At 46.3% G+C, this 17,818-nt stretch overlaps 1 protein-coding gene across 1 annotated transcript in view; it reads left to right on the plus strand.

Annotated features, from left to right (window-relative positions):
* The window catches only part of MMS19 (MMS19 cytosolic iron-sulfur assembly component), a 466,622-nt gene that overhangs the window by 233,139 nt on the left and 215,665 nt on the right, over window positions 1-17,818 (plus strand). Inside the window, exons 14-15 of the mRNA XM_078643578.1 lie at window positions 1,174-1,252; window positions 16,182-16,307. Of these exons, the coding sequence (XP_078499704.1) occupies window positions 1,174-1,252; window positions 16,182-16,307 (205 nt within the window). The remainder of the gene's footprint in view (window positions 1-1,173; window positions 1,253-16,181; window positions 16,308-17,818) is intronic.

The raw sequence follows: 17,818 nt of genomic DNA on the forward strand, positions 1-17,818 counted from the left end.
CTGTTTTCCGACTTGTCATGAAGACTTTTCTTATCTGCTTGTTTATTTAACAAGCAGATAAGACAATTCTTCACCACAGCTGTGGAGCAGGCACGGAGAGCGGAGGCGCAGGGGGCATGGGGAGTGCAGCTCTCCCCCCACCCTCCCAACCCGGCTGGGCCCTTCCTCCCAGCATCTGCCGGCAGACACTGTAGCAGGGGAGAGTATCTCCCCCTCACCTTCAGCCTCTTCAGTTGTTAACGCTCCTCCTCGTTTCAGGTTCTGTTGTCCGCAGGACTACGCGTCTGCTTCCAGTTCGCTCAAGGCCCATGGAGGAGGGAGGGGGAGGCTTCCTACATGTCCAGCAACAACTGTTTTTCTGTCCTCTAAGATTCGCCAGTTAGTTGGCAGCGTGAAGAGGGGCAAGCTCGGTGTTTGCTTTTTCCCGACAGGAGAAGAGAAGTTCCAGACCAGCAGGAGGTCGGCAGTAAAAACGGGTGACGTGAGATGCATTTTAGGCCTTTCTTCGAGGTCAGAATTAATTATGCGTTTAATAACTCCTTATTTTAGAAGCGCCTCGTTACAGCGCTAGTAAAGCTTCCTTGCAAAGAACACCCCTCCCACCTCCCAAACAGCATCGAGCAGCAATCGCAATGTCCATTTATTTATTTACTAGAGGGCCTGTAATGCTTGTTTTTCTTTTGTAGTTGTGAAGTCTTTCAGCATTGTGAATTCCTACCAACGTTCTGGAGAGTGCCCAACTTCCAATTGTTTTTAGTTGGATGGTGCTTATTGGAGACGTGATCCTGAAATCTGCCTCTGTGGATATTTGTCATCTGCGACACTTAGCATGGTTCCCAAACCCTAACTTGCCCTCTCACAACAGCCTAATCTGAGGTTGTGAGCCTTAAGTACATTATCCAGGAAATGACTGTAGCTAAAGATGATGTCTACAAAATTAAGGGGATATTTTAATTGCATTTTCAAGTACCATAAAGCTATATTTAAGCAAACATCTAGGGGAGTTCAGGAGTGTATGCTCTCTATTATCAAGACGTATTGTGGTAGCCTTTAAAATGTAACCATCAGTAGCCATGTACATATATTCTTCCTTTCTTAGCCCACTTAGACGTGGGTTTAGAACCCTGTATAAGATATGTGCACTATGAAGTGAAGCACAGTCTTGTTTTGCAGAGCAGTCAACGACGAACAATACTTGAAATGCTTCTTGGCTTCCTGAGGTTGCAGGAGAAGTGGATCATTGAGGAGGAAGGTAAATATAAAGTGTCTTGTTTCTTTTTATAAACCTGGAAGGCTGACGTACTGGAAATGTGGATATGAGAGTGAGAGGTTCCTCCTGGAGAAATACCCATCCCAGCAGTGCTTCCTCTTGTGTAAATCAATGTTCGAGGCATGTGGGCTGCTAAATTCATATCTATTGCATAGATCGCCGCCTAGTGTTGGGTCCGGATGATTGCACATTGTTGTCCTGGAAGAGTCTTCGAAGTATCACGAGATAGGTGGCTCCTCCCCTGGACTACAGTGCGCATGGGCATCGACTCCATCCTCAGATTGTTTTTTTCCGCCATTGGGTTCGGATGTGATTTCGACGTCTCCTGTTCGGAATCGATAAAAAACTTCGTAAGGCCGAAAGGCTTTCTTTACTTCGTCGGTATTGTTAGCGTTCGGTCTCGTGTGTCCTCCAACTCTTCGAGTCGGATAACTGAGGAGTCCGGTGACTCTTCGGTCATCGAGGCCCTGTTGACGCAGCAAGACCCCGTTTACGCTACAATGGAACGAAGTCCGTTCAAGTTCTGCCCCGTGTGCGGTTCGAAATACCCACACATTGACGTGCATCCTGTATGTAACAAGTGCCTGTCGCCGGACCACAACGAGGCCAACTGTATGGCCTGTTCGAAATTCAGGTCGAAGAAGACGCTCAAGATTCGGCGCGTGACGCGCCTCGAGGCACAGCGATCGGCCCCGGCACCAGTGGACATCTTCGACCCCGAAGCAGTCGAGCAAGAGCTTCACCTGCAGATCTCACCTACATCGGCGGAGGTCGAGGCCGACTACGGAGAACCCGTCGAGGGCCAGGACCTAGACGAAAACATCGAGGAGGTAGGGGACGACGAGGAAGTTTATGGGGCCGCGGAAGATAGCTCGGAGGAAGAGCTATGCCCCGTACGTACAATTACTAAGGCTCAGGTCACGGGATCGCCACACGGCCTTACCCACGACCCTACTCCTCAGTCCTCGGCCCCGCCTCCTGGCCCGGCCATGGACATACCGACGGAGCCTCCATTACCCAAATCGAAACCGAAACTAAAAACATCGGAATCGAAAACAACAAAGATGGCCGACACACCATCGAAACCGAAGACGTCCGAGACACCATCAAAACCGTCGTCTTCGGAGGCCTCGAAGCCGAAAAAGGCTGTCGAACAGGCTAAGGTACTGAAAGGGGTCAAGGAGACAAGCTCGAGGAAGGTCGTCGAGCAAGTGTCGAGTAAAGTGGTCGAGTCGAAGTCGAAAAAGACTGTCGACACACCTTCAGCCAAAGTCTGGAGCACCGACGCCAAAAGGAAAATCTGCCGATCCGAAGCCTGCGGCGTCGACGCCTAAGGTCGGGACAGGGGACCGGAGCGCAGCTGTCGAGGGTGCGTCCGCGCCTCCGGCGCCCAAAGAAAAATCGTCGACGCTCGGATCTTCCCCTGTAGGTGGACCGAGGTCATCTGTCGGATCGACAAAGCCATCCGCTTCTTTTACGAAGCAAATCTCGGACTCCCTGAAACGTATAAGGGACAAGGCGTCGGAGCCGAAAACACCCTCGGTACCGAAGGCGAGTGTTCCACCGAAAAAGACTTCGATGCCGATCCTCTATACTCTACCGCCGAAGGTGGCGCCGAAGGCTTTTGCACCTCGTACGGTGCCCGAGGACTCGGAGGGGTTGAGGCAGACTCAACTGAGTGGAGGTTTTCGTCAACAACCCTTACTTGAAGAGCAGTCGGAGCATTTTATCGACGCCGACACGGGTAAATTAACGCTCTACAAGAGGAAAATTACATCCCAGCCTGTGGAATCCTATGTAATACCTCTAAAGAAAAAAAGGCCTGCACCAGAAACGCCAGAACTTGTTGAACCCATTCCTCCACGGCCTAGGAGGAGTCCAACACCTTCACCCACTTGCTCAGATGGAGATGGGGGTGAACAGGATGAGGAGTATAACTTCCCTGACAATACTGACCCTGATGAGCAGCAGGACTCATGGATAGACTCTGGTGATCAGGGGGACCAACAAGTGGTTAATGACCCACAGGTGTATGGGGTGAAAACTTCTCCAACAGAAGACTCTGCGGCATTTAATGCCTTAATTGAAAGGGCGGCTACAAACCATAAGGTGGAAATGCATGCCGACCCTGTGGAAGTTGACTTTTTGTTTGATACTTTCTCTGCATCAGAAAAAACTGTGAAGACACTTCCAATGCACAAGGGGGTTCTCAAGCATGCCACAGACATTTTCAAGGAACCTACCAGAGCAAGAGTGGTAAACCCACGAATAGAAAAGAAATACAGGCCGGCACCTGGGGACCCTACTTATATACGGGTACCATACAAAACAGGGTCCTACCCTTCGGAGTGACCACTGCCCCCAGAGTGTTCACAAAGTGTCTGGCGACTGAAGCGGCGCACCTCAGAAGACAAAACATACATTTCTACCCTTACCTAGACGACTGGCTTGTTCAAGCAAAGTCAGCCCAGCAGTGCGCCGCACACATGTCCCACACCATTCACCTCCTTCACAGTCTGGGGTTTTCGTTAAACTATCCAAAGTCGCACCTTCAGCCAGCCCATGTGCAACAGTATCTGGGCGCGACGATAAATACGCTGACTGCTACAGCTCAGCCGAACCCAGTGAGGATCGACAGCATCCAGTCGCTCATTCAGAGGTTCAGACCGCAACACTCCCTACCAGCGAGGGTGTTCATGCAGTTGATAGGCATGATGGCCTCCTGCATCTTCATAGTCCCGCACGCGAGACTGCATATGCGTCCGCTCCAAGAATGCTTGGCGCATCAGTGGAATCAGGCTCATGGACAGTTGAAAGACCTAGTGTTGGTGACCGGTCGGGCATACAACTCTCTGCATTGGTGGAATCCACACAACTTTTGCAAGGGCCGACCGTTCCAGGAGCCTGTGCCACAGATTATCCTGACGTCGGACGCATCTCTCCAGGGTTGGGGAGCTCATGTGCTCCACTACACGGTGCAGGGACTATGGACGACACAGCAAAAGAAGATGCACATCAATTGTCTAGAGTTGATGGCAATCTTCATGGCACTCAAGTCCTTCAAGGTACATCTATGCAACAAAGTCGTGTTGATCCGGACGGACAACATGACAGCCATGTACTACATCCAGAAGCAGGGAGGTACGCACTCTCCACAGCTGTCTCATCTGGCTCAGAGCATGTGGAAGTGGGCCATTCAGAGGAACATCTTCCTCATGGCGGAACACCTCCCGGGCACGGACAATCAGATGGCGGATCTGTTCAGCAGGTACAGCCACCAAATGCACGAGTGGGAGATACATCCATCAGTACTCCGCCCGTACTTTCAGCAGTGGGGTCCTCCAGAGATAGACCTGTTTGCCACAAGGGAAAACGCAAAATGCCAAAGCTTTGCCGCCAGGTTCCCTCACCACAATCGCAGGGCAATGCGATATGGATGAACTGGTCAGGCAGATTTGCGTACGCTTTTCCCCCAGCACCTCTCATTCCGCTGGTGGCAAGAAAGCTAAAGCAACACTCGATGACGCTCATCCTGGTTGCTCCAACGTGGGCACGCCAACCATGGTACCGCATCAAAGGCTGCATCTCACACCCAGGCTCTTAACGCAGGACCATGGCGACATTCAGCATCCAGATCCGCAACAGCTCAATCTGGCGATCTGGCTCCTGAAGTCTTAGAGTTTGGCTACCTTAACTTGCCTCCAGAATGCATGGACATCGTCAGGGAGGCAAGGAAGCCCACTACTAGAGCTTGCTATGCTGCAAAATGGAAGCGTTTTGTCATTTACTGTACAGAACATCACATCAATCCGCTAGATGCATCCATTCCTAACATCATCTGTTACTTGTTACATCTTTACAAATGCAATCTAGCTAACACTTCCATTCGGATACACTTATCCGCCATAGCGGCTTATCTCCAGAACAGGCAGCATCTCTCTGTTTTCAGGGTGCCTGCCATTAAAGCCTTCCTGGAGGGACTGAAACGAGTCATTCCTCCCAGAACCCCACCAGCTCCTGTGTGGAATCTCAATGTGGTTCTCACAAAACTGATGGGCCCACCTTTTGAGCCTCTACATTCATGTGAGATTCAGTTCTTAACATGGAAAGTGGCTTTTCTCATTGCTATTACATCTCTCAGACATGTTAGTGAGCTACAGGCGCTCACAATACAAGAGCCATTTATACAAATTCATTCAAACAGGGTAGTGCTCCGCACTAACCCCAAGTTCCTTCCAAAGGTGGTGTCACAGTTTCATGTCAATCAAACTATTGAACTGCCCGCATTCTTTCCAAACCCAGAAACAGTAGCGGAAAGAATGCTCCATACGTTGGACGTCAAAAGGGCATTAATGTACTACATTGACGGAACAAAACAATTTAGAAAGACACAGCAACTTTTTGTTGCCTTCTCAGCCCAGCACAAAGGCAACCCAATTTCCAAAGCAGGAATAGCCAGGTGGATCGTTAAATGTATTCAGATTTGTTATCAGAAAGCTAAACGTACTTTAACGGTCCCCCCAAAGCACACTCCACACGCAAGTTGGGAGCCTCCATGGCTTTCCTGGGGAACATTCCTTTGGAAGACATTTGCAGAGCAGCCACGTGGTCAACACCACACACGTTTACCAAACATTACTGTGTGGATGTGCATTCCAAGCAGCAGGCAGCTGTAGGACAGGCTGTTCTCAAAACTCTGTTTCAGACTTCTGCAGCTGGCACGGGCGGCCGCTGTTAATGGAGGGACTGCTATGTATTCTATGCAATAGATATGAATTTAGCAGCCCACATGCCTCGAACTGAATATGCTACTTACCAGTATGCATCTGTTATTGGCATGTAGGGCTGCTAAAATTCATATCGCCCACCCTCCTCCCCGGTGCCCGTAGCAGCTGCAGATTTTTCTTGCATTCAATCATTAGCATGGACATCATTTACACTATTTCACTCCATCTCTTACACAATGGCTAAAAACAATCTGGGGATGGAGTCGATGCCCATGCGCACTGTAGTCCAGGGGAGGAGCCACCTATCTCGTGATACTTCGAAGACTCTTCCAGGACAATAATGTGCAATCATCCGGACCCAACACTAGGCGGCGATCTATGCAATAGATATGAATGTTAGCAGCCCTACATGCCAAGAACAGATGAATACTGGTAAGTAGCATATTCATTTTTGTAGAAATATGCATAAAAGGGACTGAAACTCAGTTCAGCCAATGAGTGTGGAAGTTCCAGACAGGCTTCTGTTGAGTTTAGTACCAGCCCTGTATCATAAGGCCTCTTGACTATCAGGTAAGGCACACAGTTACTTCAGTTCTGCGATCTATTTGCATGTGTGGGATATCACCAACTTAACATGGTCTAGACAGCCAACCAAGTACCCCAGCGGACTGACTTTTGAGCTGAATGTCTAAGCAGAAATGTTTGTGGAATTTAAAAAAAGGTGCCTCTGACACTGGATAGCAGGGGGGATCCCAACTAGTAAGTGTTGTTTGGGACAGAAACATTTGAATGCTTAAGGATGCGCATCTACTGCACAGAGTAACCAGGAAGAGTTTATTGGGAAGGTGGGATACTTGAGTCTTCATGGCCTGGAAACAGCAAGGCAAAATTATCACTCAGGAATAAGTGAAAAGGATGAGCGAGAAACCCAGAGCGCCGTTCTTTACCAGTCAAAGAATGTACTAAAAAGCCCAAGAGACAGCAGTTTGTTAAGAACATATGTGGAACATATCTTAAAAGCTAAATGAGCCTCAGTTATTCCTGATGTTAGTCCGTACTTATGGCTTTAAAAAAACTTTAAGAAGTCCCAAAACAATTTAACAACCCAAGTGATCCAGTTCCCCCAAAACCACAGGTCATGGAACCTGGTAGAAGGACCCAAAGACCCTCTGGATACTCAGTGGTGAACCCTACCAAGGACCTCAAGTTAAGAGACAACATAGAAAAGAACCAAATGGCCTTAGAGTCAGGCATGTTGGGTAAAAAGATAAACTGGAAAAAAGATGTATAGGGATACAGGGAAACCTCTGTATTAGGCATTGGTAACCTGAAGGAAGTCTGGCCGAATTGGGACTGGAGGTATCAATATTTAGAATTTTTTTTTTAAACTGTTATTTTATCTCTGAACAGTACAAACATTTGACATCTTCACACAGTGCTTCAGACCATCCCTGCTCCATCTCCATCCCCCTATATATAGCAACCAGACTGAGTCCATCCAGTAATCCGTGCTGCGCTTCAGGCAGAAATGTCTTACCATTCCTCCACTTACTGGTGCTTGTCACTCACAGACCCTACATCTTGGAGTGTTAATCCACCCCGTACTTATCCACTTGCTGGTTGCTTGCCGGGCTCCAGTTGTCTCAAATTTTCTCAAATTTGTGTTGACTGCCCCTCCCCTTCTAAATCTCATTCCATCCAGTTTGCATCGTTGTATGTCTGTCTCCCAGTGCCCCACTGCCCCACTTTTGGGTGATAACCTGCTTGGTGGCCATCATGCATCCTATGTTTATCAGGATCTTTTGATACCACGGCAGGTCTGAGGGACCCTATATCTCAAACAGAATAAGTTTGGGCTGCATATCCAGAGTTTCCCCTGTGGCTTGATCTAATGATTCCCCCACCGCCTCCCGGAATGACAGCAGTCAGGAGCAGCTCCACAGTGTGTGCAGCAGGGTGCCTTCCATCCCACAGCCTCGCACGCATAGCGCGTTCTACGCCCTTCCTATTTTAGGTAGTAATGCCCTCGTATAGCACTTCCTGTGGACAATTTTTAGTTGGATCTGGCGATAACTTGTCATGATCGCAACTCTTGCTGGAAAACAGAGTGCTGTCTGCCAGGCCTCAATGTCCTTCTCCCCTAGGTCCTGTAAATGTAAATGTAAATGTAAATGTATTTGAGCTTGTAAAGCGCACTGCTACCCGTCCATAGGTCTCCTGGCGCTGTATAACCCTGGGGAACCCGTCCTGGCTTTCCCTGTGGGATGGTCCCTGCTGGGAGTCCCCAAGGTGGAGCCAGGCATCCCCGAAATTGATGTGGCCGTTGTGGAGATTAGGCAAGCTAATGCCCAGAGTTGCCGAGTGGAACCCCTGATTAGAGTAAGCACCGAAGCGAGAATTATCGAGTCCGCTGACCCAGGTCCAGGACCCTGCCGCGTCGGGAATTGAACCCTGGTCCCGGGCCGACTTCTGCTCTCGGGTCTGCCGCCTCTAACCAGTGAGCCACACTACTCCACTGTTCCTACCTATCCTGCAGTCTCATGAGAGAGCCCTGCTTTTTTTTCTCATTAGTGTGCCGTAAGTCTGTGAGACTTTTTTACTGGCTCGACCTTCCAGAAGTTGAGTCCTTATTTTCATCATCTTGAGATATACATCCATGGAGCGCGTGCCTCCGCTATCTGTACCATAGACACTGCCTCTGGCATCTCATATTCTTTCTTCAGGTAGGCAGACAACATTTTACCATTTGTGTCCCAGACGTCCGCTAGTGTGGAGAGACCAATGTTGTCCCATCCGCGAAAGCCCCTCAGTGTCGCCACTGGTTGTAATCTGGTCCCATCCCATTAGGGGGTTTTAGGGGTCAGCCTCTTAACCCACCTCATCTCTCTGTACAGTCTGTTCCAAATTTATATTGTTGTCTTTGTTGCCAGTCCCACCTGGGGTTCTAGCCTCCCCCTATATAGCGCATGATGATAACTCTTTGTGCCCATTCCCTGCTTGTCTAGGTGGAACGCTGGATCTTCCCACTCTGCATAAGCCCATTAGTTGACCATGCTGACCTGTGCCGCCGCATATTATTTCCTAATGATCGGAAGAGCTATGCCCCATGGCATTTGGGCTGTTGGAGGACCCTCGTGGCGATTCGGGGTGGACCCCTTTCCCATAGTAGTGTTCTGACGAGTGCATCCACATTTAGAAAAGGAGCATCAGGAACCCTGTATGGGCTGTTTTAGAGGATGTGTTCCTGGAGCCAGGGCAAAGCTATCATTTTAAACATTGCTGTCTTGCCCATAATAGAAAGCAGCAGCGTGGCAAGCAGCAGCGTGTGTCAGTGTCTCCCAGCCCCTGATCCATGGGTAACAAGTCCACCTCTTGGTCAGAGGCAGCATCTCTAGATATTCATATCCCCAGGTACTTGAATCTTTGGGGCTTCATCCATAGTGGCAGAGGTAGAGTTCCCTCAGTCATCCATTCCCCTACCAGGTTTAATAGGGACTTTTTACAATTAATAGTAAGTGGAGAGTACCTACCAAAGATCTGGAAGATATTGCGCAATCGGACGAGTAAATGGTCCGGGTTCATAAGGAATAGCAGAATGTCATCTGTGATAATGAAATACGCTCCTTCCATCCTGCACCTACCGGCCAACATCATATAACATAACAGGTGTATTTGTAAAGCGCACGATTACCCGTAGGTGTCTTGGCGCTGAATAACAGATGTTTATTGTTACCCAACTCAATGGTACTCATTTTATCGACCTCAGATGGATGAAAGGCTGAGTGGACCTGCCGGGATTTGAACCTGTGACCATGAGGTCGAACACAGGCCCCTGCAATGGACGCATTAGTCCACTGAGCCACCAGGCCGATTCTGGGCAGCTATGCACACCAACGCCGCCCATGCCTCTATCCAAAAACGCAAATAGTTTCAGCGACTGTCTGGTACTTCTCTCCACTTTAAAACTTTGAGACACAAAGCAAATTAGGTTCACTCTGGCTCTGTGTCTATCCTATAGCCATTTTGTCCACCTAGTGTGCTTAGGCCCGAACCCCATTTTAGCCAGGATCCCAATCAGGTAGGACCAGTCTGCTGAGTCAAAGGCCTTGTTGGCATCCAGCGATACAAAGACACTCAGCTCTGTCAGCATCTCTATCATGGCTATTTTATGGAGCTGCCACAGGTTCGGTCTGGTCGATTGGTCCGGTATAAACCCGTTGTGGTGCTGGTGTGCTAAATCTGTCACCACCACGCTCAGTCTTGTTGCTAACACTTTTGCCAGGATTTTAGTATATACGTTTAGCATACAGGTCGGTCTGTAGGAGTCTCATCCGTCTCAACACTTCCTGGCTTTGTGGATAAGAACAACTGTTGCTTTTCTCAAACCCTTTGGCAGTTCCCCAATTTTAAGCACTTCTACATATGCTGCATGCAGGTGGGCTGCTATCCTTCTGGTCAGTCTGGAATAGGTTGATGGGTAAGCAGTTTGGGCCTGGGGCTTTCTCTGTTTGCTTTTGCCCCACTGCCAACACCACTTCTTCCACCGAGATATCGCCCTTTAGCCCCCCTCCAGGTGTGGCCTTAGGCGTCACACCAGGCAGTCATTTACAAAAGCCAATACATCCTCATCTGAGGTCTGCATTTTCGTATGATAGAATATTTCCATGTATCCGGCAAACATCTGTTATTTGCTTGCTTCGTTTCACAGATTCTCTCGACTCCAGAGTGAATTCTCATACATGCATTTTCTCCATTTCCTTACTTCCTATCCAAGCCAGCTGTTTACCTACCTTACCCCTGCTTCATAGATACTTTTCTGCTTGGCGATATATTCAGTTTTTACCTCATTCTGGGCAACCTGTTGGTATTCTTTCAGTTTCAGATCTATATTGCTTTTCAACTGGGGTGAAGGGGAGGCAGCATGTTTTCTCTCCAGTTGCATCAAGTCCCTCTCCAAAGTGGTCAGTCTATTTAGTCACTCCTATCTGTCTCCTACCTCACCTGAGATGATGATTTCCCTGATCGTAGCTTTATACGCCTCCCACAATTTGATAAGGCTGTGTACTGTCCCCTGTCTCTCCTTAAAATCAAGCTTTGTGGCTTTGTCCAGTCTCTGAACCTTCTGCTTATTCGTGTAACTTCATCCTCGAGTCCCGGGTGCCCTTAGTCTGTCAGTAGTGAAGGTCACTTGCAGGGGGAAGTAGTCACTTCTCCCCGTGCCAGGCATTTGACCTCTAAGAACCTGCTTAGTGCATCCCATGGAGTGAGAAAGTTGTTGAGTCTAGACTGCATGTCCTGTGCGTGTGAGTAGTACGAGTAACCCCTCTCCTGCCCTTTTGAGCCCTCCATATATCTCTCCGGCCAAATGCCTGCGCAAACCCCTCTCGTGCTCTTCCTGTCTAAATATGTGTCCATTGCTAGGTTAAAATCCTGTCCGAGTACTGTGAGTGTCGTTGGTGCCTCTGTTAGGATACTTCCTAGTTTTTATAGCGTTGCCATCTGGAGTCCGGGTGGGGCATACACATTGAGCTGCAATATAGTCTCGCCCTCCCGTTCACCGGTCAGCGCAATATAGCATTCATTAGTGTCTGTTCACGTGTGGGACACATGGAACTGTAGCAATTTCTTAAGGATAATCACCACTACCCTAGATCCCGAGCTGTAGTCTGCCTAATGTGCTATTCTGTACCTTCCTTTCCCTGAGCTGTGGAGCTGACCGTCTAGCAGATGGGTTTCCTGAAGAAACGCCGTCAGTTTTGTATCTGTTGAGCGCCTTGTAGAAGAAGCTGAACAAGCCTCTCTTCAGCTGTGCCCTAGCCCGTTAACGTTCCATGTGAGCAATGTCAGGTTCTCGTTCTGTGTCATGATGGGTGGCCGTATATTGCCTGCCTCCCGCTCCCACCCTGCACCCTTGTGTACTTATCTAGTCACTACCCTGGCGTCATGGTGTCCTGATGAATTGCAAACTATCCCTCTGACTGCCCCCCACCCTACCTTACCATGCCATGATCGTACAACTGAGCTAGCCCTCAAGTCGCAGTATGAATGAAACCCAAACAGTAACAGCATTACAATGTTCTGAGCCCCCTTAGGTGGGACTCAGCCTTTAGGCTGCGTAAGTGCCACAGATGCTGTCCCTGCTTCTTTAAAACCTCAGTCTTTTGGTTCAGCACTTACTCCCTTATTCTCCATGCCGCCTGGAAACCCAGAATGTGTTCCAGGTCTTACCATAGTTTATGGGCGCCTGCTCTCAGGAGAGTTGTCTCTTAAGTAGTCCACCCTGTGGAGCACTCGGAGGGGTAGCAGCCCGTCACCAGCAGAGGTTCCCTTACCCAGGGTCTTCAGCAGTCATCGGGGTAACCTTCTATAGTCTCTCTTCCTCTGTTTCCGGCTCGGTCGTTGTGCTTTCCCATCCACTGCCCTCTTCCTCCGAGACCAGTGCCCTCCATTTGTTGTTGCCCAAGGTGGAGCTGCAGTGTTTGGTCTCTATCACTGTCTTCGCTTGCTCCACTCTCATTTGCGCTTTAGCCAGAGAGGCCTGGATTCGCTTGTCTTTCTTGCATATAGTGGGTGCCTCTTGTCCCTTTTAGCAGAAAATGGGCCTTTTCCCCCATGCACAATTCTCAGTTTTCCAGGAAAATGAGCGCATATTTCAAGTTCATCTGGCACAAATGCCCCCTCTCTGACATCTGAACCAAGGCGGTATAATCTGGGTATAGGATGATTTTGTGGTTTCTCAGCACCCAAGGGCCATGCTTCAGCGACGCCTGCAATATAATGTCTCAGTATTTAAAGTTCATCAGCCAGGCTGTGATCAGCCATGGGTTCGCCCCCGACGGAGTCGCCTGTATTCTGTGGGCTTCTCTCGACTGAGAAGAACCGTGACGGGTATCCCTGTACAATAGTCTCTGCCAGCCAATCAATAAACTTTATTCAGTCTATGAAATAAAAAACATAGAAGTAAAGCAAGCCATGACACATTTCAAAATCACAGACAAAGTAAAAAACCCTGACTCCTTAGATTGGCAAAATTGACATGGCCAACTGCATATTTATGGACATGATCTAACTTGATAGAGGTGAAGTTCTATCTTTTCTATGGATTACGGTAATCTCCCACTAGGCAAGGTTGAATTAATGGACTACGACTTAAATCAATTAAACACACAACTAAATATAGTACTAAAACACATCAACTGTATAAAAAACATAGAATTTATTATTACCCTCCCAATTGGGTTACATTCTAAAAAATAGTACCATCCATACAATTTAAAACCGCCACCTGGCGTGATCATACAATGGGAAATTATTAAAAAACAGTCAAAGTTACAACAACAGTCGACGCAGCGTTTCGGTGCTTTATTTTTCTTTTGACACCTTCTTCAGGACGTTAAAACATTTGACTCCAAAACATTCTGTCTTCTTTATGGTAGTCTCGTTTCAATTGATCACTACACGTACTATGGATTGCTCAGGTCTATCATATATCCTTGAGCTTGTTTATATAAAATATCGACTTATAATCGCACGGAGGAGCCACCGTCGGTGGAGTAAGAACTTCTTTTGATCTTATCCCAAATCTCTGATTTTGGAATAAGCCAATTCATACAATGATGCTGTTCCTTCTTGTCTTATGGCCACAGGCTTTTCTCCTGGTTGGAGTTTTTTCACTCTTATATTTAAAATTCGGCCTCCCTGCTCCTCCGGGCTGTCGTCTTCTTGGGGATGTGAAAAAACTCCAACCAGGAGAAAAGCCTGTGGCCATAAGACAAGAAGGAACAGCATCATTGTATGAATTGGCTTATTCCAAAATCAGAGATTTGGGATAAGATCAAAAGAAGTTCTTACTCCACCGACGGTGGCTCCTCCGTGCGATTATAAGTCGATATTTTATATAAACGAGCTCAAGGATATATGATAGACCTGAGCAATCCATAGTACGTGTAGTGATCAATTGAAACGAGACTACCATAAAGAAGACAGAATGTTTTGGAGTCAAATGTTTTAACGTCCTGAAGAAGGTGTCAAAAGAAAAATAAAGCACCGAAACGCTGCGTCGACTGTTGTTGTAACTTTGACTGTTTTTTAATAATTTCCCATTGTATGATCACGCCAGGTGGCGGTTTTAAATTGTATGGATGGTACTATTTTTTAGAATGTAACCCAATTGGGAGGGTAATAATAAATTCTATGTTTTTTATACAGTTGATGTGTTTTAGTACTATATTTAGTTGTGTGTTTAATTGATTTAAGTCGTAGTCCATTAATTCAACCTTGCCTAGTGGGAGATTACCGTAATCCATAGAAAAGATAGAACTTCACCTCTATCAAGTTAGATCATGTCCATAAATATGCAGTTGGCCATGTCAATTTTGCCAATCTAAGGAGTCAGGGTTTTTTACTTTGTCTGTGGTTAATATCCCCCTCCCTGCCATAAAATACAGGGGAACCTCCTATTTTGTTTATTACATTTCAAAATCAGCCTCAATGTCCACAATTTAAAAATACAATTTATAAATACACAGTTAAAAAGGTTCTACAAAGTTAAAAAGGTGACAAATGTCCTGTACTCCGGGGGGTTTATTCACAACTGTTTCACAATCCAACAGCAACTTTTAAAAAGCTAAGAACTTTAAGACTAGTTTATCCCGAAAGTATTTGCCAGTATGAGTGCGGTGCGAACCGGAGTAAAATTAGCCTTTTGTTGTATGGGGAGAATATAATGTTTCCTTGGTACTTTATAAAAGCTACAAAACATCATAAAAGGCAGCGTATCCTGTTGAGACTTACTGTCGCAGCCGCAGGATGTTAGGTTAATCCCCCTATTGCAGGCTAACAAGTAGGGCACTAGTTCCAGCTGGAACCTAGTGAGTAATAAGCGGCCGTACCTACTTTGAACACACAAGTGGTAAGGCTCAATAGAGGGCACTGGTGGACACTGGTATTTGTTACAGCATCCGCCACCCTATCCACCCGCCTCCTTCTAAAAAAGTGTTCTTTCACCCATTTGTGGTCCTGCTTACAGGTACTGTCCGGATTCCTGAATAAATCACCCCAACCTATGTTAAAAAAACAGTCCCTGATATATTTAAACCAGGGGATGTGAAGGAAGTAATCTCTTTACTCAGTTGGATCCCAGGCCTGGTTTAGATTTTTATCCAGCGGGAGAGTGGCCAAAAGGCAGTGATATCTTGTAATCCCGGATTTCACTCACATAAACTGCTTTAGAGGTGGACTTAGCCCTATAAATCTGGAGGAGAGCGTCAGTGGGTTTGCTGCCTAGTCGTATAGCAAATATGAATACAGAAGCATTCGTCCTAACAAGGTCCTCTTTTTTCCTGTTAACCAGGGGATGCTAGCTCAAGAAGGAGTCGAACAACAAATCCAAATAGGAAACCTCCCTGGTCTTTGGCACCGGAGAATACCCAACTTTAAAAGTGATGGATTTGGTGGATCAGGGGCCTACGTGCATTACGAAAGATTTTTTTATCGTTCACCAATAAATCCAGCTCCTCCATAAAATAAACAAATGAATCAAGTAGGGTCCGCAGGCCCCTGGCGGGTCTGGCCATAAGTACCGCATTGTCTGCATATCTTAGGACCGAAAGACGGGGTTGTCCTACAGAATCCCTATGGTTGGATACATGATAGTTTGTCACCACTGCATGCTCATTTTTATGGAGTGGCCAAGCTGATGTACACCATTAAGAGTGTGAGACTATCGCACAGGTATGAACCTGTTATTGTTAACTTGAATGTTACTTCTGTTTGCCCAATTCCCAGTGCTAATGTTTGGCAGTGTATTTTCCATCCTTTTCCACATTGGAGCACTAAGCTGTGGTCTGACCACTGTGTTTTTACTTGCTGTTTTCTCACAGAAGGCAGATATCATGAAACCATGAGTGGGTAGTAATGCAGGGAATCAATAGGACTCTTTTGTTTTAAATAAGGATTCTCCCTTTCAGTGATTAATTATTCAAATGTTTTCATTACAGGTCAGATAATGTTTCCTGGGACTGGGGATTTCAAATGTGAAATGTGTTCTTAATGTCAAATCCAGAATGAATCTGCCTTTTCTTAAAATATAAATTGTGATTATTCCGTCTGCTTGTCGAATTATCCTCTAAAATAGTTCCCAATCATTTATAATGCAGCTCTCTTCTTTTTTTATTCTTCCTTAGATGAATGTGCACTAACTAGCTCCAAAGATGCTCTCTGCACTGTGGTGTTTTCTGCAATGACTGATACGAATGTCCTGCTTCAGTTGGTGGGAATCAAAGCCCTGACAGTTCTGGGCACACTGAAAGGTATCTCTTGCAGCCTTTTTAGCAACTTACTTCCACTAGTGCTCTTGTCTTGTAAATTATGAGGTCTGGTATAGAGTATCTCCTTTCACTCTATTTATGTATTTACTTGATTTATCTTCTGCAGAATAGCGTATGAATCTTACAACATCTACACCAAATTAGAAATAGTACATAGGGTCAGCTTTATGTATTGTGCAAGACTGAAGGAAAAACTGGATACTTAAGGGAAAGATGAAACTGCACCATGCAATATTGTTGCTGAACACGAGATTGTGTTGCGATTAAAGTGTTGCCCATATATCCAATCTTTTTTTGCCAAATCTATTTTTTATGTTTTCTTTATATCGTTTACTACAGTCTCTTTCAAATGTAACACATTAGAATCATTTACACACCATTCCATTGCCGTCCCTGTCACAGACTGGCCATCCAACTTTCTCCAGAACGTAAGACCACTACTTGCCCCAAACCTTAGTACGTTTTTGGGGACAGTCCTTGGTGTGGTATATCGATTGTTCCATCTTGGCGCACCAGTCGACCCCATCCACCTTTCTGCCAAGGTGGGGATTGGGAGGATTTATTTGCGAGCCAGGTCTATATATCCAATCTTATTAAAAGAGAAGGTTGTAGAAAATGTAGTTTGCCTAGGTTTAATCCGCATTCTTTTGCATTTTAGACTCCTAGGTTAAAACATCCGCTGTGGGCTCAGAGCTGCTAACCAGGACTAGCCAGTTTATGCTTTGTAACATTACCATTCCACTGCATCTTTTGTGAAACTGTACTACTGTGGGAATGGCCTGATCTGCATGAGGTCACTAGGCTTGCTCTAGGACATATTTATTGCTAATAATTAGATTATTGTTAGGTAACTGTACCATTACAAAGGACATGCCAGATAAAGGTAGGTGATTGTCAAATGTATTATTCACAGAATCCTGACATGCACCCATTCCTAAATAATTGATTCATTAGTGAATTAAATATGTTGAGGCACGTTTATTGCGACTGATTTGATTTTATGAGTGGATGAACATATTATCCTTAAACACTGGGTTGACATTAATTCCTCTTTCAAGGCTCAGTTTAAGCAACAGTATCTGGAATTAAGAGAAAATATGCTGAAAAAATCAATTAATATGGTATTAGTACAGCATTATATTTTGCTTGCCACAGATTATAGCATGGAACCTTACCTCATGTGGAATAAAGCTCTGCAACACAGATTTTATCTATCACAGTTGCGATTTCATTTTATTCATTTCTTAGAAGCTTTCCCAGTTACGGGATCCTGGTTTGCCTCATTGCCAATCTGTGCCTGCGATGGGACATTTTGTCAAACCACTAAGCTTTTTATTTTGTTCACTTTATGGATTATGCTTTTTACTTCCTGTGCTTAGAGGGAAATCGTTCAAGTCACATAAGGAGGGTATGATTTTCCTTGAGCGCCTTGATTCACCAACGATTTGTATTGCAGTTTTAAATTTTATTGTCCAGGTCTTGAGGTTAAGGAA

The sequence above is a fragment of the Lissotriton helveticus genome, chromosome 5_1 (genome assembly GCF_964261635.1).
Source record: "Lissotriton helveticus chromosome 5_1, aLisHel1.1, whole genome shotgun sequence".
Taxonomy (NCBI): Eukaryota; Metazoa; Chordata; class Amphibia; order Caudata; family Salamandridae; genus Lissotriton; species Lissotriton helveticus.